This window comes from Hippocampus bargibanti, linkage group LG12, assembly GCF_051943395.1.
Source record: "Hippocampus bargibanti isolate YZ-2025 linkage group LG12, ASM5194339v1, whole genome shotgun sequence".
Taxonomy (NCBI): Eukaryota; Metazoa; Chordata; class Actinopteri; order Syngnathiformes; family Syngnathidae; genus Hippocampus; species Hippocampus bargibanti.
Window position 1 is genome coordinate 3,888,279 of NC_142745.1, and position 23,250 is coordinate 3,911,528.

Consider the following 23,250-nt stretch of genomic DNA (forward strand, 5'->3'; position numbering starts at 1 on the left):
CGGTCCTTTTATAGTGTCGGCGTGGTCTCATGCCGTGGGCGTGTGTTGCTGGGCGGGGTCATGATATGAAATCAGTTCAGCAGTTGGTCAAAATTCCTGTCAGTCAAATAGAATCACGATGCATTCATGGATCGTCAGTCATTTATTTCAGCGAATAAGCAGAAAAGTTTGAATGTTCTTATATACTTCATGAAATGATACTTGTAAATTACGTTTGTGGAGATTGATTTTCCCATCTCACTTTCCTTTTAGCGTTGTAGTTTCATTTGCGGGCAGAAAAATACGTTTTTCAATGCATAATTCGTATTTAGGAGAATTGCGTCACGCCCCCCCCCCCTCCGATTTCAGATAATCTCCGGTCTCATTGCGCGTGAGTAAAATAATTCAGACAGTCTTTGAACGCAACATTCTCCGGTTGAGTTAATGGACTCTCCTTTCAATCAGCCTTCCTTGTAGCACTCAGAGGAGCGTTACTTGGTTTGCTCTGTCCAAGCGGAATCAAATGCGCTGCAGACAACATGTAGCTACGGAGACTCATTGAGAATAACACCGTTGTCACACATCAGGTTCGAGTCTGCAATGTGGCGGACGCAGACGACTCGGACAAGATGAGCTACGACGCGACAAGAGTTCGGGAGAGGCAGCCGTTCATGGGCAGCTCTTGACGGCAACTCCCGCTGAACTGAAACGCCGAGAGCCGCTGCCGCCACCGCCACCGCCGCCTCGCCGCTCTTTAATGCCACGGCAGAGCACCGCGGCCAACCACTGAATCCAAACAGAGCTTTTATCCTCCACGACCCGCGTGGGACCCTGGACGAGACAATGGCGAACCAGGGTGACTGCTGCGTGAAGGTTGCATTGAGGTAAGCCCCCCTATCGTTTCTTCCATACCTGTTTGTGTTTGTGGAGATCTGCAGACCAAATTGTGTCTGTGCCCCCCGGCCATCAGTCTGAAGCATCATGCATTTCAGTCTTCTCTGATTGTCTTTATATTTTGAATGATATTGCAAGGTTACTTTACTTTATGCATATGATTGATACGGTGTGCATGTGCCACATTCACTACATCTGCATTTCGAATTTGCTGTCCTCCAAAGCATGTGTCCACGTTGAGTGGAATACTTCCATTGGATATGGTATCAGTGAAACCAGGACAACTGCAACCAGGTGTGGGCAGTAAGAAAGGGCGCTCGCTCGTTTATATCTATACTCAGCAAAATCATTAAGATATACACATTATTGTGGTACACACACTAGAGCCTGCTCTGTAACCCCCCACCCATTTAGGGACAAAGGCCCAGCTCAGAAGACAGTGCCTTTGTTGAAAAACCACCTCCAGGCTTGGACAGTAGAGATCAGCAGCTTTTGTATTCACATGAGGAGATATTATTGGCAGCCCCCCCCTTAAATAGAGTGTACTCATATTGACGTGCATTTCCCCACCTCCTTTTGTTTAATATGAAAACATTGACAGTTTGAATAGATGTCATTCCAAATGTGATTCCACTGCCGTACACGTTTCTCCATTTTATCCAAAGACCCTCTTGAGTCCCCACTTTGGAAGGCACTCATTCAGTAAGATTAAAAGGGGTATTGCAGACCCTTTTGACATGAGTCGTGTTTCTAGCTCTCCCGATCCCCCACGGCAAGTTTCGGAGTCACTTTTCCATTTCCAGCTGAGTGTATCTCTTTTGTGCTTGCTCACAGTGACAGTAACAGGAAATGGGGAGGGCTGTTGTGTCAACAACAACAACAAAAAAATACAAAAAAGTAAAGCCTCTGAGACAGCTGGTGGCCGTTGTTCAACTAAATATATTGATTGAAGTGAGGAAGACCAGGTGGTAGCTTTGTGTAAAGATGACAGCTGTCATCGAGTGGCATTCACTTGTAATAACTAATTTTAATAAATAGCCATTGTGTAACAAATTATTGTACAGTATCATACTCCTCATACAAGGTTGAGGACATCCATTTTGGGATGCTGATTGATATCCCTCCATTCATATTTTTATCCGTTTATCCTCACAAGACGCCAAATCAGTTTTCCTCATTTGAATGAAGTGAAATACCGTTAATCTGTACCACCAATTCTTTTAACAAAGAAGATATCACTCTTATATAAAAAGATCATAAAAGCGAATGAAAAAAAAACCCAAATATTTTACGAGGCAATTATTCATTTGAAAAAAAGTTTCTCTTTGAAAAACACCGGTAATAGAAACAGAATAATAGACTCATTCACTGCCAGACGATGTGCAAAAATGTGTCTACTACACTGCCAGAATTTTTGTCATTGTCACTTCAATTCCAGGAACCACAGAATATTGAGTTTTAGGACTACATAAACATTCAATTCAGCGTACGAAACATTTGTCTCTCTTCTTTCATCAGAAAAAAATGTTATTTCCACAATTATATGGGCCTGGAGTTATATGAGCTTGAAATGAGGGCAGCTGTCCAAAATACAATGCAATACATACTGTACATATTGATATAGCGCTTGAATAACAGCTGAAGCTGGAACAAAGCTCTAACATGGGGAAAAAAAGGGGAAATGCTGCCCCTTAGTGGAAGCTAAAACATTGCTAGAGGTCTGGCTAGCGCTTTATCGGCACCCAAGCAAGAAAAAAAACATGAAGTGTGACTGTCCAAAATACAATGCAATGCATACTGTACATATTGATATAGCGCTTGAACAACAGCTGAAGCTGGAACAAAGCGTTAACATAGAAAAAAAAAAGGAGAAATGATGCCCCCTAGTGGAAGCTAAAACATTGCTAGAGGTCTGGCCAGCGCTTTATCGGCACCCAAGCAAGAAAAAAACAATACCCCAATTAATTTGGGAATGGCGCTTAACTTCATATTTACAATTCCTGAATAAATTTGTGAATGGCAGTGAATGAGTTAATCCTCACTAGATCGAAACTACCACCTTTAGTCTCTTAAAGATGGTGGAGGAAATTTCTATGTCATACTACATAATAATTTAAGTCACACACCCTCTTTAACTTGTTAACAAGAGTCTTATATTGTAATTAAACTCATTTTGTGTAATTACAATGTTGGTGGGCAAACGAGCTCACACTACTGCTCCTCTCAGTCGTGTGTTTGTATTTACGTGCTCCCTAAGTGGCACCAAATGTATGTTTGACAGGAAATGACACGCACGCAAATAAGCATGTGAAGAAAGATCACTTCCTGCCGTTCAAGGCACCGACTTCTCTGGCTTAAACCTGAGAAAGTTGGCCACCGACAAGAGGGTGGGCGTGCTTAGGACGTGGTGGGGGTTGGGGGTGATTGTAATTGGTCCCACGTTGTGGTGCCCTCGAGCCAGGCTGCTTTAAGTGTGCGCGAATGAACATACATGGCAAAGGGCAGGGAGGTCGGAAGCGAGTGCCGACCCAGTCTGAGTCGCCGGTGTCCATTTCCTGAATGTCTGGCTCAACAATGACCACTGACGTGACCTACAAAGAATTGTTGGCGACACAATTACAAACAGTGCACATGCGTACAAATACACACAGACGCATACACACCATAAGCAACCTGCAGTTAAAGGACAACCGACGTCTCCGGACAAGTTGTGTCCATAATTTGTAAAATTACTTCAAATGACTTGACTGAGCGTATTTTACAAAGATTCCACAGCATATGGTTATATTTTACGTTTTAAGACTCGCGCTGAATATTCCGGAAGTCTTGTTTTTGAGTTGGTGACGGGTCCCCACCTACGTCACTGAAGGAACGCCCCTGACCGAAAAGAGGACACATTGTAGCAGTCCTTCCATCACGTCAATGTATTATGCTGTACTTTGTTTGGTCTGAAAACTGTTGTAGTGTTGATGGCGAAATTAGAAGGAAAACACATAAATAACGTGATGGTGAATCGTTGTACTATTTGATATTAGCCGACACAAATTCCCAGCAGACAAATCAGCCCATTTCCAACAGAGCTTGGGCGCCATCTTCTGCCTTTGTCTGGGACGCTACGTTGCTGTCATTGACGGCTCGAATTGATATGGGAAAACTCCTTTAATCGATTGCAAACATGTATGCTTTCCTCTTCAGAACTATTTGAATCATATTCATAACTGGATGAGTAACAAGAAAGCATCCTCTCCGAATCTGAAGCCATTGTTTTGATTCTCGAGGAATTAATCAGCCTGCGGAAACGGGCTTATTAATTCCTTACACGGAGCTCTGTCGCCATTTTCTGCCTCTTTTTTTGGTGCTACATTTCCCCCACCTATTGCCTCAAAATGGCACAGAATAAATTCTTTAATCAATTGCAAACATGTATGCTTTCCTCTTCAGAACTATTTGAATCATATTCATAACTGGATGAGTTACATCTTCTCCGAATCTGAAACCATTGTTTTGATTCTCGAGCAAGGCAAGACGTCCTGGCGTGTCGTCACGAACAAGGGGGCGGGACCAGATCATTTTGAATTAGTTTTGGGAGATTTTAAGTCATTTTTATTGGTGTTTTTCATTTGACTAAAAATATCAGCCTGCGTGTTTTGGGTATTTTAGATGCTGTAAAACGTTTTTTCTGATGTCAGTTAGGAAACAAAAAAATGGTGTCGGTTGTCCTTGAAGTGATTATTGTATATCCTTTATCAGATTTTGCGATTGTGACATCATGAAAGGCATAGTGTTGCCGGAGGAATAATCCACTGAGGTCAAAGTTTATAATCTTTGCAAGTCTGTACTTAGCTTTCGGGAAAATAAACAAAAAAATATACATGTCGAAGCTCTTCTCCATTCTCATCTCGCTGTGTCTCTCTTCCTTAACTCATTCACTGCCATTCCCGAATTTATCTGGGAATTGAAAATATGATGTGGAGCGCCATTGCCGAATTTGTTTTGGTTTTTCTTGCGGGGGGGGGGGGGGTGCCGATAAAGCACCGCTCAGACCTCTGGCAATGTTGTTTCCTTCCACAAGGCACCATTTGCCTTTTGTACTGCTACCCTCACTTGCACCTCATATTACTCCAGACCCATATAATTTAGGAATTAATGTTAGCGCTCTGTCACAGCTTCACAACGCTATTAAATCAATATGTATGTATTGCATTGTATTTTGGACAGCCACCCTGATTTCAAGCTCATATAACTCCAGTCCCAAATAACTTAAGAATTAACTTTTTTTTTTCTGATGAAAGAAGAGAGTCTAAGGTTTCTTACGCTGCATTCAATGTTTATGTAGCTCTAAAACTATATTCTGTTCTGCAATTTGAGTGAAAATGACAAAAATGTGGCTAGAGTCGTCACATTTTTGCGCATCGTCTGCCAGTGAATGAGTTAATGTACCTGTATGGGTTGTGAGGCATGCTGGGAAATGTATTGGCTGTAATTTTCTGTCAAAATATTACATCCGTAATATAAATAATCAGGATATCTATGATGAATATTGGCATTCAAAAGAGCATTTTTCCTTAGCATCGACACAGCTAGCGCGCATTCCTGCAGCGTTTCTACTGCCAACTATCGGCCCGACAAGACGTATGACTCTTTTCAGTCGCTCCAGTCATCTGGATGTGAACTTTGTCATCTGGATGTGAAACGAACCAATCGTGTAAATAAAGGGCAAAAACGACAACTTTTCAATGTCCCAAGTTGATTGCTTCATGCTGTCTTCCAGCTCATGTAAATGTCAGAAATGTAGTTTTTAGGAGCGCCACCCGCATTTCCTTGTACTTGTCGATCCGTTCGGGCCTAATCCTATTCCGTCTTTCACGGCAACTCCGCCAAGGAGTTGGTCTCAAAGTGGCAAGTCACTCTCACTAAAGCGCTAAATCAGCATGCACAGCCATCCATAAATAGACACAAAGACCAATCTGTTTAGCGCCATTGTGGTCTTTGACCTTGTGATGGCTGATAGATGTTCTCACCTTAACGGTCTTTTCCTCGAGGAGCCTCTCTCGCACTAATTTAAGATGTATGACCCGAGGAATCGGCGGGTTTGTCGTCTCATGAGTTCTTGCCGTATCACCTCAAGGAGGCGAGACTATAAAAGCATCAAGTCAGTAAACCAATAAATGCGTGCTTTGTGTGTTTCTGAAACTTGTGACCCATTTATTTATTTATTTATTTATTTATTTATTTATGTGTATTTATTTATTTATGTGTTTATGTATTTATTTATTCATGTGTTTATTTATATATTTATTTATTTGTTTGTGTTGTTTTTTTTACCCACCTGCCTATTTATTTTTATTTATTTATTCATTTATTTATTTATTTATTCATTCATGTGTTTATTGCTGTATTTATTTATTCATGTGTTTATTTATGTATTTATTTGTTTGTGTTGGTTTGTTTGTTTTTTTACCCACCTGCCTGTTTATTTATTTATTTATTTATATACTTATTTATTTATACACTTATTTCTTTATTTATTTGTGGATTTATTTGTGTATATGCATGTATGTATTTATTTGTGTGTTTGTGTATTTATTTATTTATTTATTTATTTGTGTATTTATGTATATCTATCTATCTATCTATCTATCTATCTATCTATCTATCTATCTATCTATCTATCTATCTATCTATCTATCTATCTATCTATCTATCTATCTATCTATCTATCTATCTATCTATCTATCTATCTATCTATCTAGCTAGCTAGCTATCCATCCATGCATGCATGCATGTATGTATGTATGTATGTATGTATGTATGTATGTATGTATGTATGTATGTATGTATGTATGTATGTATGTATGTATGTATGTATGTATGTATGTATGTATGTATGTATGTATGTATGTATGTATCTCCCTACCTACCTACCTATCTTGCAAATTTCCCCATTGTCGGACTTTTAAAGGCTTTCTGATTCGGATTTGTTATCTATCTATCGCACTATCTTGCTAGCTAGGTAGATAGCTAGTTAGTTAATTAGTTAGTTAGTTTACCCAGATCAAATAATTGCATATTGGCTGCATGGAGACATATAGAGAATTCCATCACACATCACCAAAATAATGAGATGCTGGACAAAGATGAGACCCCTCCCATCTGACCCAAGATGCTATAAATGGCAGCGTAAAAAAACATTATTGTTGGACGTGTGTCCTGTGTAGGCTACCGGTCTCGCCAGTTACCTGTGAATGCAATATTTTGGCCATGATGACAAATCAGTCATAATTTTGATTGTAATAATCCCTGATTAATGACATGACATTGCATCGCATTGCAGTTCCTCTGCTTAAAATCTTTTAAGAACTGCACTGAAGCATGTCTTGTGGGGGAAGGGTACAAGCAGGAAACACGACACGGAGCACACCCGTGTCGGCTGTCCACAGCTGTGCATCATTTCCTCTTCGGCCTTCACGATCGCATGGCTCTCTTTTGTTGTTGTTGCCCGACAAACCGTTGAGAGCAAACCGTCCCGGGTGAATATTTAGAATGGCAAAGAGTAGTGTCCCCCTACTTCCGGCTGTCAGAAAGTCCTTGTCCAACTGTTGTCACGCTTTGATTCATTTTCCTTGCCTAAAGGTATATCTGGATAGATTAGATTTTTTTTCAAGAGCAAATGGAAAATTAAACCCTTTTAGGAGTATAACTGGTGCAATCCCAAGCAACACATTTTTTTGTCTGCATGGCCTATTTATCAATTTGACAGTTTGCATAATATGATTGGCTGCTTGCAGAGTTGAGTAAATCAGACGCCTCTTTGAAGTTAATTCCTTCCAATTAATTTCGCTTTTTTTTCTTATTCTTTAGCAGAGAGGGGAGGGGAGAGCAGTTACATATGCAGGAGGGAGTAACAAGGCAAAAGAGACACCGCAAGTGTAGATTCTTGCTCTGATTTATTAGAAAATAACAATAACAGTGCTGCCAGTTGCTACTAGTTAGCCCAAGGACAATATGGGTTCGTTCTAAAATTAGCTCAACAATGAGAGATTGACTAAAAAAAATTAAAACAGAATATTTTTTTTTGCATTTAATCTTAACTGCCATTTTCGAATTTGTTCGGGTTTTGGCTTTTCTTGCGGGGGTCCTGATAAAGCGCTGGTCAGACCTCTGGCAATGTTTTTCCCTTCCACGAGGGGGCAGTATTTCCCTTTTTTTCTATGTTAGCGCTTTGTTCCAGCTTCAGCTGTTGTTAAAGCACTATCTAAGCCAATATGTATGTATTGCATTGTATTTTGGACAGACGTCCTCCTTTCAAGATCAGATAATTCCAAACCCATATAACTTATGAATTAACTCTTTTTTTTCCAATGAAAGAAGAGGGGCTAAGGTCTCTAATGCTGTATTGAATGTTTATGTAGATCTTAAACTCAATATTCTGTGGGTACTGCTATTTGAGTGAAAATGACAAAAACCTTGGCACTGAAGTGGACACATTCTCGCACTTGTCTGCCAGTGAACGAGTTAAATAAATCGCCAAATGATGTTTGTTTACAAACATTATGATCTGGTCTATTCAGCAGAAATTATATCCTGTATACGTCATTCGCTTTTAAACACATCACCTTCCTTCTTATATATTTTTTTGAAATTCCTTCAACAATTATCAAAAAAACGTTGATCTTAATTAATCATGGTGCCACTGGGATTCATAATAATACCAACATAATTACGAAAGGGCTCGTCTGGGGCAAAAGAGCCCGTAGGTGCTGCGTCCTTCGCCTGCTTGAAAACAGCTGACTATTGTGTAACGGAGCTTTGCAAGCCGACCGTGTCAGACTGAGGGCACAAACAAGGGACAAAGGAGTTGCTAAGCTACAACAAACCGAGACGCTCCAAAACTGTTTTCATGGCCTCGAGACAATAGACGGCCGTATACTTGCGTTTATGATGACATTTTATTCTGATTTCAACTCCCTTGTCATACAGTGATACCTCGGTTTACGAACCCCTTGGCTGATGAACTTTTCGCTTTACGAACGTTACATTTCTGAAAATTTTACCTTGGCATGCAAACTATTTTTCGGGATACACACGAAGCTGCCACAATGAGTGATATGTCGTTCGCGAACGAGCCAGTTCTTCTAACAACAAAATGGCAGACGACTGCATTTATTGCTCTATTCCCCGCCCCCAGTCTTCGGTTAAAGCCACGTGATTGGTCAAGAACCCAGCAGTGTGGGGGTTAAACATTAAAGAGACAGGCAGACAGAGAGAGTGTGAGAGAAAACACACACACACACTAAAGGGAGATGACAGTTTTAAACCAAAAAACAAAAATGAAGAATAAAAGAAAGAAAACATAAAAAAGGTTAGAACATGGATAGAAAACAGTGACATTTAGACTCGTTTCAACTTTGAAAATTCAAAAGCAGAGTGCAGACTGGAAGGTTAAAATATCCCATCAATCAGGCTGCACAAATAACCCGCACAAGTCATCTGTACACTTGATGCAAAAAGCTATCAGCCCAGCTAAACAGATCACAATTGATGAAGAACTAGATACAATTATCACAGAGAAAGCACCTACAAGGGATCATTCCTCAAGATGGTGAAAGAAGAAAGTTACGTTCCTCATCAAGTGTTTAATGCTGAGGAAACTGGACACTCCATTCCATCAAGCCATTAACGACCATCACAAAGGTAAATAAAATTACTTTATTGTACAGTACAGTTTATTTCTTTAATCATAATACATTTATCATATTTATCATAGCACATTTATTATACATAAAATAAGGTATATTTTGTGTAGTTTTAAGGCTTAGAAAATTAGAAAGTAGAAAATTATGGACCTTTGTGGACCTTTGTGAACCTGGGAACGCATTATTCTCATTTTAATGGTTTCCTATGGGAAATTAAGTTTTGGGATACACACTTTTCACTTCACATACTCTGTCTGGGAACCAATTAAGTTCGTAAGCCAAGGTCACACTGTATGCTGCTTTCAAATGAAATGTTGAGTTTTTTGGTACATGGATGAACCGCCCCTCGCGTGGTTTGCTGCTGTTGCAGAATAACTTCCTGTCGGTCCATTCGTGAACTCCGCGCACTTCCCGTTCAACGGCTGCTTTGTGAGCTTCTCTGTTGACGTGATTCGTCTGGATCAACATATGAATTTCAGTTTTCAATGTGGGGAAACAAAACAATGTTTCTTTAACGCTATTCAATTTTACTAAGTAAGTATTTTACTTGTATGAAAGATACACATTAGGTTAATTAAAGTGGGACGTTGGCTGACTCTGCGTCGACCCCATGATGAAGTGCTGACTTGACCAAAATGGACGGCGCTTCCCTATACGCCCATGACAAATGGATAATCAACTCTTGTTAAGCAGTTTCCCGTCTAGATATCTGAGATAACTTACTGTTTATGAAAATGTACTTCTAATTTGAAAATGTCAATGTCTTCCTCATCCACGTGACGATATTTTAATGGACATTGAGTTTGAATTGTAACTTCAATCAGATTAGAAAATATTAATACTTTAATTTTGAGTAAATTATATTGAATGAATTACTCAAACACGTTACCACCATCACTCACACATGAATATGATTTTTTTCGATTGCATTGATGAATTGTAATTTTTTTTCCCAATGGATTGGATTGGATTAGCCTATATTGGTCTCGCTGTGGAGAAATGTACAGTACATTTCACAGCAGCAAAGTGATGAAAATATGAGGAAAGGTAGCCAGTCTCACGGCGCCATCTTGAATAAAAAAACACAACTAAATAAATAATGTGACTCAACACAAAAGACAGTCGTTCAATCTTCAGCACTTTCGGCGCCCTTTTCATTGTATGAAGCATTTCTAGATGAAAGAGACTAGGATCAAAGGTTCGTTTTCACCAATGGATCAGAGACGTCATGTCTGCTACACGCTAAATGTTGTAAGGTCACACAAAGCTGTAGCATCCATTGATGAAAAGAGTCTCATGAAATACTAGAGGAGTTCATCTGCAAAAACCATCAGCTGAAACAAATTGGCGTTTTAATAGCACTTTAACGGCAAACAGCTATTTGCTATCTATTAGCTATCTAGATGACTAGCTGGCTATCTATTAATTATTATGAATGTAAAGAGAATTACTATTAATTCTGATTATCTCCTGTCCTATGTAAATCCGCTTCAATTCCAAGCTGCGACAGTTCGCATTGGTCCTCTGCGCAGACGCTCCTTTCTTCTCACTGTGAGACTAATTAAAGTTAATCTAATTTAACCTAATCAACCAAACGTCTCTGAGTGGAAATTTTGGACTTGAGGAGAATGTGGAAACTGGCGATCATGTTTATGTTTCTTTTTTTAACATATTTATGGGGTGAGAAGTGGAAGTTTTGAATTGACTCGGGTCAGACCATTCATAACAAATTGATATTTTGCCCTTGGCAGAGTTGTTCGCTCGACACTGTCTACTTCTGCTTGGATCATTGAAACCGTGGCCAATGTGTCCTCTTCCCCATCATCTGCTCGCACACTTTTATTTTCTTTGGAGCAGTTTGCGTTGTTGTGGTTACACATACACTGACATGTCGTGTGCTTGCTTTTGTGTGTGTGTGTGTGTGTGTGTTCCCAGAAAGAGATAGAGGGCATAAAACAGGCCCTTTTAACTGTGCACTTCCCGTGTGAGTGTATACAGAGGACGCTGTGTGATGCTAGGGCGGGTCTTTGTGCTCTGTGCTGAGTTAGCGCACACTTGCCAATAAAGTCAGAGGAAGACAAGGGGTGGGTGGTAAAGCAGAGGCTGTAGGGAGGGAGGGGGGAGGACATGGTCGTAAAATAAAAAAAAAAGTAAATATCAGCTGTGAAAAGGGCTGCTGTAAATATGCAAATAGCACACCATGTTCGTGGGAGAGCGTGCGTATGGGCTAAGGGTTTGCATTTGGTTATGAGGAAGACAATCGTGTGTCTGAATAATTTGTGACAGCTGCATGTGTTCGACATGTTTTTATACATCTTGGAATTTGGGCCTGATTGTGAACAATGCAATGAGGTTCATGCTCCACTGGCGCTACTGTCAGGATCTACTGTGAAGAATTTGGGTGTGTGTCTGTCTTGTGTGCGTGATGAGGACTGAGTTGCATAGAAGGATAAAGTTTACCATTTGGTTCGGATTAACACTAAACGTTGTTAGGTGTTAGACTGCGATTAAACTTTTGGTAAAGTGGTCTACAAAAGTGTAGTTCGACGTGTGTGTGTGTGTGTGCGTGCGCGCGCGTGCACTTGTGCTGGCCAGCTGGCTAATAATCACCATCAATGCTAAGTAGCTTAATCGCTGCTGGAGTTTGACTTGGAGATCGTTTTGTTGTGAACACAAATAATAGAGATATACTTGTACATGTTTTATTCATCACAAAAAAAATGATTTTTAATATGGTGCTGTGCCTGTTCTCCGGTTGATGTCATCGGTTTCAGTGAGCGAAAGACTAATTAGGAATGATTTAGCCATTTGAGTGGTCTTCCATGCTTTTTGATGTTGTGAGGCAACTTTGAACTTTTTGAAGGAAAATTGGATTGGATTAGCCTTTATTAGTCTTGCTGTGGAGAATTTTACATTTCATAGCAGCAAAGTGATGAAAGTAAGGGGAAAGGAAAGGAAGAAAAACAAAATACAAGAGCTGATGTAAAGGCAGCCACTCTCGCGGCGCCATCTTGAAATCAAAACAACAAAACTAAATAGATAATGTGACACAACACAAAAGACGCAGGAAGTCATTCAATCTTAAGCACTTTCTGCATTGTTGTATGAAGCAGTTCTAGATGAAAGAGAAAATCAAAGCGTCCTTTTCACCAATGGATCAGGGACATCTTGAAATGGGCACGTCTGCTACAAGCTAAATGTTGAAAGCAAACACCAAGCAGTATTATAGTATCCATTGACAAAAAGAAACTGTCTCACATCTCCTGTCCCATGTGAATCCGCTTCAATTCCAAGCCGCGACAGTTCCACATACGCTTTGGCGCTCTGCGCTGACGCTCCTTTCTTCTCTCTATTTATTTATTTTTCTTCTAAATGCACCCCATATATTATTTATGATTATGACAATTGAAGGTTGCTCTGTGTGGCTATGAAAATAGGACTTGTTGCCTTTACAAAATCAATTTCTTGACTCAACACAAAAATCTAATAAAATAAAATTGGTCTCACAAGTGCTTGTTCAAACAAAACGTTTTGCCTCTCGAGCTCCTCAAGAGAACTTTGTACACCAACGATTGTTACTTGTTGAGCCTCCGAGTCGCTTCAAAGGATCCCTTTGTGCCAATCGATGCCATCTGCTCTTCTTCTATTGCCCCAGTCATGAGGCTGAGAATGAATGTTTCCAGCCTTTTTGTTTGTTGCCCTTCATAAACTGCACTGTATGTTGTCTCAATAGTTTGCGCTTTCATCTTTGGAGAACATTTTCTTTGGGCTTTGGGAGGTTTTCTGAAAGGGAGACCCCCACCCCCCAAGGCCTTCATCTCAAGTGTCTCGTACGTTGTCTTAAAAACATGTCTCATTTTCCCTGTTGAGGAAACTTCATGTCCACAAGCTGAGAATCATATTTTAGCTTTCAGGCATCTACTGTACTTTGCTGAGTTTATTTCTCTTTGTTCTGGTAGCTCAGGAGTGTTTTATTTTGTAACACAGAATGTCTTTATAGTTAGGCAATGGCTTTTTGTTTCATGCTTGCTTTTCGCTACCCGGATTCAAATTTGGTTTACTTTCTATCCAATCAGTGTGCCAATCCATCTTTTCATCATCTTTTGATCATTTCATTTCAAAACGTTGACACGACCTCGGTTCTCCTGCAAACATGGATCGAAAATGTGTTTCATACCAATACATAATGAATTTTTTTCACCCTACGTCACTGAAGGAACGCCCCTGACCGAGAAAAGACATACCTTGCATCACCTCAATGCGTTTTGCGGTACTTTGTTTGGTCTGAAAACTTTTTTGTTGATCCGTGTTGATGGCGAAATTAGAAGGAAAACATCAATAACGTGATGGTGAATCGTTGTGTGTTGCACCAAGATTGCTGACACAAATATCAGCCCATTTCCAACGGATCTTGGGCGCCATCTTTTGCATTTTCTGGGACACTACATTTCAGTCCAGATACCATTGACGGCTCGAATTGATATGGGAGGATTCCTTAAATCGATTGCAAACATTTATGCTTTCCTCTTCAGAACTATTTGAATCATATTCATAACTGTATGAGTAACAAGAAAGCATCTTCTCCGAATCTGAAGCCATTGTTTTGATTCTCAAGCAAGGCAAGACGTCTTGGCTTGACGTCACGAACAAAGGGGCGGGACCTTCTTAAACTGGCCATTTCCGGTTTAATTTTGAAGTGGTTTTTGGACACTAAAAACCACTAATTTTTATTTGTGTTTTTCATTTGACTACAAATATCAGCCTGCGTGTTTTGGGTATTTTAGATGCTATAAAACGTTTTTCTGATGTCAGTTAGGAAACAAAAAAATAGTGTCGGTTGTCCTTTAATAATTAGTTTTGACTTTCACATAGTGACCAACACAGACAGTCAGTTTCTGATTTTGTTGCTACTCTACCAGAAATTACAATCCAATACATATTGATTTATGTGCCAATATGTTTGGTTCCAGTTCTGTGGTTCTCATCACACATTTTTCTTCTTGACTAATAAAAGCAAAAGACGTTTTACTCCTTGACATGCTAACTCGGTTATCGTCGTCTGTGTTGAAGTGAATTAGACTCAAGCAGTCTCGCACCTCTCTGACCTTGTCAAGGCCATCTGTCATGAAAACAGGAAAGGATGCTAATTAGAATTTTTCTCGTCCCTCCTCCTCCTGTTGGGGAACAGACGGGATTGATGGAGGCGGGTGGGTGGGGGGTTGTTGGGGATGAGCGGAAATGAAGGGGATTGACCCAGAATCAGCTCTGATGATACGCACTGATGTGCGCGTGTCACTGCGAGCGATGAGCATCCACTCGAATGACGGTTGCTGCAGTTTGACAACCTTTGCCAGTTTGTCACACCATTTTTTTCCCCATAATATCATAAATAGCTATTATGAACCTGACTATGGTCATATTGTGAAATGAACTTTAAGGAACCATTTTTGTTCTTGCCCATCAGGTTCACCAACTGACAACTGCTGTTGATGTTTATTAGAAATTCACTTTTTTTCTCCTTCCATTTTTCGGGTGCAAATAAAAAAGGGTGATTAAAAATAAATAACGACATTAAGCCCAGGTGTGGATAAAAGTTACTTAAAGGACAACCAACATCACTTTTTTGTTTCCTAACTGACATCAGAAAAATGTTTTATAGCATCTAAAATACCCAACAACATGCATGCTGATATTTTTAGTCAAATGCAAAACACCAATAAAAATGACTTAAAGTGTCCAAAATCTGCAAAAAAATGAACCCGGAAGTGGCCAGTTTCTGAAGGTCCCACCCCCTTGTCCGTGACATCACGCCAAGACGTCATGCCTTGCTCGAGAATCAAAACAATGGCTTCAGATTTGGAGAAGATGCTTTCTTGTTACACATCCAGTTATGAATACCATTCAAATAGTTCTGAAGAGGAAAGTCTAATTGTTTGCAATCGATTAAAGAAGGTCTTCCGGGTCATTTTGATCAAGACTGATGTGTAGCGTCACAGAAAATGCAGAAGATGGCGCCAGAGCTCTGTTGGAAATTGGTTGATTCTTCATCTTGGAATTTTTGTCAGCGAATATCTAATAGTTGTCTCGGTGTAACATACATTGCGCTATTTATGTGTTTTCCTTCTAATTTCACCATCAACACGAAGTTTTCAGACCAAACAAAGTACCGCAAAATGCATTGAGGTGATGCAAGGTATGTCCTTTCTTAGTCGGGGGCGTTCCTTCAGTGACGTAGGGTGAGGACTCGTCACCAACTCAAAAACAAGACTTCTGGAATATTCAGCGCGAGTCTTAAAACATAAAATATAGCTATATGCGGAGAAATCTTCGTAAAATACGCTCAGTAGAAGTCATTTGTACCGATTTTACAAATTATGGACACAACTTGTCCGGAGACGTCGGTTGTCCTTTAAGGACAGCAACAAAATATGTGGATTACTTCTCACCACTGATGATGATGATGATGGTGCTGACAAAGAATGTGCCAAAGTGTAATGTAAAATAATTTACAGAATAACAATAAGAAAAAAATGGATTTGTTGTCTTCACTTCGCACCGTGGGACATTTTTTGGTGTCCAAGTCTAACCAATTTGGGTTACCTTCACGGTTGTCCTGTGTACGATTAGCAAAAATGGGTTATTTGAAACCCTTTGACTTAGCTTGCCCTTCTTTCATGTCGTCGACATTGTCACGCGACAGGCACGGCCGTCCTCTCTTTTAATTACACGGACAGTCGAAAGAAACGAGGCACATGATCCATTAAGACATTAAGCCCCTAAATTTCACTTGACAGACTGTGTCTTTTCGAAAGAAACGGACTGGAGGAGATGGTGTGCAAATATAGTTGGCGTTCAACACTTGACCTAGACTTGTGTGCACAATCTAGGACAACCCCAATGCCCTGAAGTCTGGCTCGGTTAAGAACAAGCTCGCATTGATGTCCATGAACCAGTTTGCTCGTTTGCGCCCTGGCAAGCGACACTTCACGCCAACACAAGCAGTCAAATCAATGAGCACCAAGAATGTGAGCGCTGCTGTCTCTTATCGCTTGTTGCCATTGGCCAACATTGCCCGAGGCTGCGCTGGCTGCCCGTCTGGCGGGGTTCACATCATTGATAGGTCACAAAAAGTGTGTTGATTTGTGATTGTAGAGTTGTTTTTTTTTACGGATAGCCCTGACGGCCCCGCCCTCAATTGCACAGGTGTTGGTCGTCCTCATCAGTGGCAGTTAAAAGGACTCCCAGCACGACCATTCGGGGTCGGGTCATTGCATTGTACTGCAGTGTATTGTATTGCACTGTATGTGTTTGTTACACCCTGACAGGGTTTCATCTTGGCAGATTTTTACTTGTGGTTTTCTTTGATACTTTGTACTTTTCTGTTCAGATGACTTTGATGTTTTAGATTTTGTTCCTGCTGACATTATTTTAATACAGTTTGTCAAGTATATCCTGCTGCTCCCTCCTGCCTGCTTTTTTGGGGGATGCACAACCACCATCACCACCTTACAAACCGTGACAAAATGGAGTCAATTGTGCTCCTTTTCCAAAAGAAAAATTTTGAAAGATGTAATCTGACACAAATCAATGTTTTCATTTTTTTACCTGCATAGCCGGCAGACCCCCATCTCCCACTCGCTCCATATTTGTCCTCATTTTTTTTTGTTTGCTCATTATTTTATTGCTTGCCAAAACACCATCTTTCCCCCTTTCCACTAAGAAAATGATATTTGATGGCTTGGAAGAAAGCAAGCCAGGGTGATAAAAACTGAGCCCACCAGGAACAAACTACATTGGTCTCTGCGGTTATCAGAAGCAACAAAAATGAAACTGGCCCCGTCCTGTTGTGTTTTTTTCTGGCAACTGTACCGAAAGAACATGCAGGGGGTGTGAAGACACCACCAGATGAATAAAATCGGTACACTAGACTGAGACTTTGTCCAAGATAATGATGACAAAAGACGAGAAACAGATGGAAATAAAAAAGATTGCTTGTTCCAATGTCCAATAGAGTTGAATGGAATTATTTACACGAGCGTGTTTGTGGGTCTTATTTTCGGATAAATGGGCCGAGTGTTGTATGAAGCAGTAGTGAGTTTCCCGTGCCAGCTCGACAAACAACAGAGCCCTGAAACACTCCCAGCTCAAATGAATGCGATTAACTCAAACTTTGTGCGCGTTTCTGTGTTGCTCTGGACTAAACTAATCGCACGAGGGAAATGTGCTCTTTGGTGATCACCATTCTCCTTTTTTTTTAGTGTGAATGGTTATGGACACCCATAGTCTGTCATGGCGTGTACTTGGATCAGTAGTGACCGACATGGGGTCTCTCTTTGATGACTCTGTAGGTCCGAATTGGGTGTGAGGATTACCGCACCATTGTATGTGTGTTTATGTTGTCATTGGTACACCATCAAAGAACAATTATAAATGACTGGGTGTGTAAGGGAGGTAACGCAAACACAATATGTACACTGATATGGTCAATACACGCATTAGCAGTCCCTGAGTGACTTGTAACGTTCCCAAGGCAACTGGAGCAGCCCTGCTGAAGAAAAAAATGTGGGATCAAGGCTAAATTAGCATTCATAGCGTTAGCTTGTGCCTTAATGTGGTCAATGTACTGGTTATAAAGTCTATCAATAATGGTGGGACTTTTCATGTCTATTCATCATCTTCAAAAGTAATCTCCCTTTTTAATGAATATTAGCACATGTTAATGAATTCTGCGCAGATTGTAGTGTTTTATCTGCTATTCATGCTAGCTAAAGTTGTTCCTCATATTTCTCGTTTCCTTAGCGTTGTAGAAGAGGGGACATAAGAAATGGCTGACGGTACGATGACGTTCAATCTCTACTCGTCCGCACATGAATTTTACATTTTGTTTAATAGGGAGATTCATAGTTTGCCATTCACAAATTCACCTTTTTACATGCCCCAAAGGCATCTTTGACATTCACTTGCTGTAAGGATTTGAAGTAACACAGTGTATGTGTACTGTGGGTGTTTGGTTTGCCTTTTTCAGAGTACTCCTAATTAGCACCATTGGATTTGATAATTAGTCTAATAAGGGAATTCCCTCAGAGCTGGTGCATAATGAGTTTTTGACTGTGTGTGTATGTATGTGTGTGTGGTCAGACTCGAGGCAATGTAATCCGTTATCAGGAAAGATTAGATGATTGTCAATGTAACAAATCCCTTATTTCCTTCAAATGTTTCTTTGTTTTGACAACCTTGATGCCGTCCTCCAGACTTTTAAATGTGAGGTTTGAAGCTATTTACTTGCACTAAATGAGAGAGAGAGAGTTGTTAAAGTTTCAGCGTTATGCAGAGATGCTGTCTTTCAAATGACAATGGAAACTAATTATCCCGATGGCCGAACCGCTCACGAGTGCAGAGTGTGACGATGCGGCACAAAGCCTGAAGGTCATTGTTTTTAAGTGACCGCGGGTAAAATAAATAACAGTATGACAGTCCCTTTGTTGTACGTGTGCAAACAGTAAAGGCGATTCAGACCATTCAGATCATTGATCCTATTTGCTTCCACATCCGTGCCATACCTGTGCAAGTAGCCATAATTTGGATTGAATCAAAAACGAATCTGATCTTGAACTACTTCCTCTTTTGACTCTTCTTCTTTTGAGAGGGAAGGTTGGATGTTATACTCGAGGTGTCAAAATGAATTGATGATAACTCATCAATCATCAAACCTGTCCTTTTATTTAAATTATCTGAAGGTGTTTTAGTCATTTCTGAAGAATAGAGAGAATAGGAGGTCATGTTAGTAGTGTGTGTCACTTTTTTTTTTTTTCGGTGACAGCAACATGCTATTAACTCATTCACTGCCAGACGATGTGCTAAAATGTGTCCACACCAGTGCCAGGGTTTTTGTCATTTTCACTCACTTTTATTAGTACCACTGATGCCTTCATGCGTGCGTGTAACAACACGTTGGCCTTCTGCAGTTCAATATCTGTCAGAGAGCGAGTTGATTTGCATCCCCTTAAGATTGATCCTGGGTTTAGCATGCGGAGAAAGGTGGGCACAGTGGTCCAATACCGTTGGCTCATCATGTTTTCTGCCTCCTAATGTGATTACCTCTCCTCCACATAACATGACCGATATGTCCACATGACTGTGTGACAGATCTTATGGACAAAGTCCACTGCAATGTCTGAGAGTGTTTTTTCCTGGCAGAAAGTGAACACACATGCACATAAATTGAAGTCAACGGCGCTCAATTCCGATACGCATTAGTTCAAGTGGTCGCTTTTAGGCAAATAACAGCATGGCTGTCACCGTTATTGCAGCTGTCTTGGTCATTCTGCCTATACATAGAAAGAAAAATAGCCACAATTATCGAATTACATTCACATGTTAATCCACATTTTCATAGATTTGACCTCATTCTGCCAGCGAGTTGGCAGTTTCAGACTCATCAAATCAAGGCAAAGAATCACTGTGGTCAGTTATTGAGAACCAGAATGTGTGATTTTCTCTCAAATAAGACTTGCTGCGTGTTTTAATACCGTGTACACTCAGCAGTTGCAACAGGTACTTCTTTCACAGTCTCAGAATCAGAATCATCTTTATTGGTCAATTATTATGTAGAACACACAAGGAATTTATGTTGTATGTATATTAATGTCTGCGCATGGATCTGCGAGGAGTTCCTGGAAAAGGTGGTGGGCAGGGTGCGGAGGGTCCAGTAGGATTTTCCGCTCCCTTGTCTTGATTCTTGCAATGTGCAAGACTTCAAGAGTGGGTAGGGTTGTGCCAATTATTTTTTTCCCGCCGTCCGTTGAAGTCGGATTTCGCTTCTTGAGCCCCATGACCTGATTCTAACCCTGAAAGGTGTTTCTGTAAAAGGCAGAATAACATCATGCATGGATATAAAAACAATCAATGCAGACAATGAACAAAAAAATAAAAGGAATGAGGCTAATTCACTGTATGTTTGAACGGATTTGTTCGAACGGTGTTCGTTCTTCAGTGGTTTTTATCATTCGTGTTTGCTTTGAAGAATATTTTTCACTCCATTAGTAAACAATTGAAGTTCTAGCCATGTCAGCCATTTTAGATCAGATTTGAATGAATGACTTTGTGTCCGTAAGCTTCGTTAAAACAGCACAGCCAGCATTTTAAAATCACATCCATTCCAGGCAAATAATATTTCACTCACTTCATACCCGTTTCCTGTCATCTCTTAGGATACGTCCTCAGATGGCCAAAGAGAAGATTGAAGGTTGCCACGTGTGTACATTGGTCACACCCGGAGAGCCGCAAGTCCTGCTGGGCAAAGACAAGGCCTTCACCTATGACTTTGTTTTCGACATCAACTCGGAACAGCAGAGCATCTACCAAGCATGTGTGCACAAGCTCATAGAGGGCTGCTTTGAGGGATATAATGCCACCGTGTTTGCTTATGGCCAGGTATGTTGCCCAGGTCTCCGTCTTAACAAAAACTACTATCTAATATCTGTCATTGAGTGATTCCCTATCACATTCGTCGGGACCAAAACAGCTGCTGTGCTGCCTTCTGGTAGGATTTTAACATTGGAACAAAATGTTTGTTTTCTAATTACTGTATTTTTTTGCATAGATATTCAATTTGCTGATCAATATAATCAAACAAATGTGAATATTTGCCAAAAATAGCCCAAGTAAAAGTAACCACCAAGTTGTCAATGGAAATTTTACTGAGTTGTGACATGTCAAAAGTTGTAATAAAACATAAATTCAAGAGATGAGGACTAAAGTAATTGATATTCATCAGTCTGGAAAGAGTGGCAAAACTATTTCTAAAGCTTTAGGCGCTTGGAAATTAAATGTATTATTATTATTATTATTATTATTATTTAGTACTCCAGAGAACCATGGCATCCTGAATCTGCTTTGTTGCTTCAGGACCTGGATGACTTGATTGTGATTGATAGTACCACAAACTATTGAAAAAAAAAAAAAAAAATATTCAGCTCCTTAACTCATTCGCTGCCATTCCCGAATTTATTCGGGAATTTAAAAGTGTGATGTGGAGCGCCATTCCCGAATTTGTTCGTGTTGTGGTTTTTCTTGCGGGGGTCCCGGTAAAGCAGTAGTCAGACCCCAGGCAATGTTTTTTTCCCTTCCACGAGGGAGCAGCATTTGCCTTTTGTCCATGTTAGCGCTTTGTTACACCTTCAGGTGTTGTTACAGCGCTATATAAACCGACATGTATGTATTGCATTGTATCTCATTTCAAGCGTATCTAACTCGAGACCCATATAATTTAGGAATTAACTCTTTTTTTCTGATGAAAGAAGAGAGCCTAAGATTTCTTACGCTGCATTGAATGTTTATGTCGTCCTAAAACTCAATATTCTGTGGGTCCTGGAATTCAAGTGACAATGACAAAAACCCTGGCACTGGAGTGGACACAGTTTTGCACATTGTCTGGCAGTGAATGAGTTAACAAGTTACACCGTATTGGTGTTAATATTCCAGAAAAACATTGTAATAAGCATTTTTAATAATTAATTGTTCTCACCATTTGATAAATGAGACCCCTAAACTCTGTTTCGTCAGTGGTACATTCCTATAATACTAGAGGGCGCCCATTTACCAGTACAATACAAAACAATACATATTAATTTATATAGCGCTTTAACAACAGCTGAAGCTGTAACAAAGCTCTTAACATGGATAACTATCATATATAGGAAATAAAGCAGTCACAAAGATAGTAAGACAGTAGTAGAATTGTTTGAAGAAACAAGATCTTTGGTAGTTGAGGTCACCGTATGTGCAATCTAAATTATTTTGCAGTGTCAGATTGTAGGTTCCACTATGATTGGATGATAAATACCGCTGTGCTTCATTTAGACTGGCTCTGGGAAGACGTACACCATGGGAACCGGTTTCGATGTGAGTCTGGCACTCCCGGAGCAAGGCATTATCCCACGAGCTGTTCACCAGTTATTTGAAGGGATCCAGAGCAGGAAGGAGCGAGCTGAAGAAGCCGGCACACAGCCTCCCGAATTCAAAGTCAGCGCACAGTTTCTTGAGGTACGTGATATTGAATTGGATGTACGTGTGTACGTGTGTGTGTATGTGTGTGTGTGTGTGTGTGTGTGTGTGTGTGTGTGTGTGTGTGTGTGTGTGTGTGTGTGTGTGTGTGTGTGTGTGTGTGTGTGTGTGTGCATAAGTGTGTTCCAATTGGAATGGCTACTGGCCTTATTAACTCTTACCAGATGGGGCAAAAAGGGGAAAGAATAGAATCAGACCCCCTTCCACAAACAGAAAGTGACAAGCTGATGACGGATTGGGTAGGACTGTCTCCTGTGCTTCGTCGTCATGAATGTTGGCCATTCCGACTGACATTAGTCTCCATCACTTTGGGCTGCAATATGGATAAGAGTAGAGGGATGACTGGGGAGAGAAGGATGCACGTCTGCAAGCGATGAGATAAACCGCCAACTCTTTTTGGATGTTTTCGCCTCCTCCGAATGTCAGTGGAAGTACGGGTGGGTGATTTGATTAGGCTTAAAAAGTAATTGTATTACCCCATTCAATAATATGGGTTGGTTGTTTGTCATGTCTTTTTTTTTTTTTTGCCGTTGGTCTCTGGTGGTTGTGGCTTCCAATCGCTCCGTAGGTCAAAAGGTTGATGATAAACATGTGTGTGTGTTTGTGTGTGTATGTG

At 40.4% G+C, this 23,250-nt stretch overlaps 1 protein-coding gene across 4 annotated transcripts in view; it reads left to right on the forward strand.

Moving 5' to 3' along the window:
• The first annotated feature begins 408 nt into the window (after nt 1-408).
• The window catches only part of kif21b (kinesin family member 21B), a 67,430-nt gene continuing 44,588 nt past the window's right edge, over nt 409-23,250 (forward strand). For all 4 annotated transcript variants that reach the window (XM_089009610.1, XM_089009613.1, XM_089009612.1 and 1 more), the window contains exons 1-3: nt 409-863; nt 20,780-21,002; nt 22,431-22,613. In XM_089009610.1, the coding sequence (XP_088865736.1) occupies nt 823-863; nt 20,780-21,002; nt 22,431-22,613 (447 nt within the window). In that variant the 5' untranslated portion in view covers nt 409-822. The remainder of the gene's footprint in view (nt 864-20,779; nt 21,003-22,430; nt 22,614-23,250) is intronic.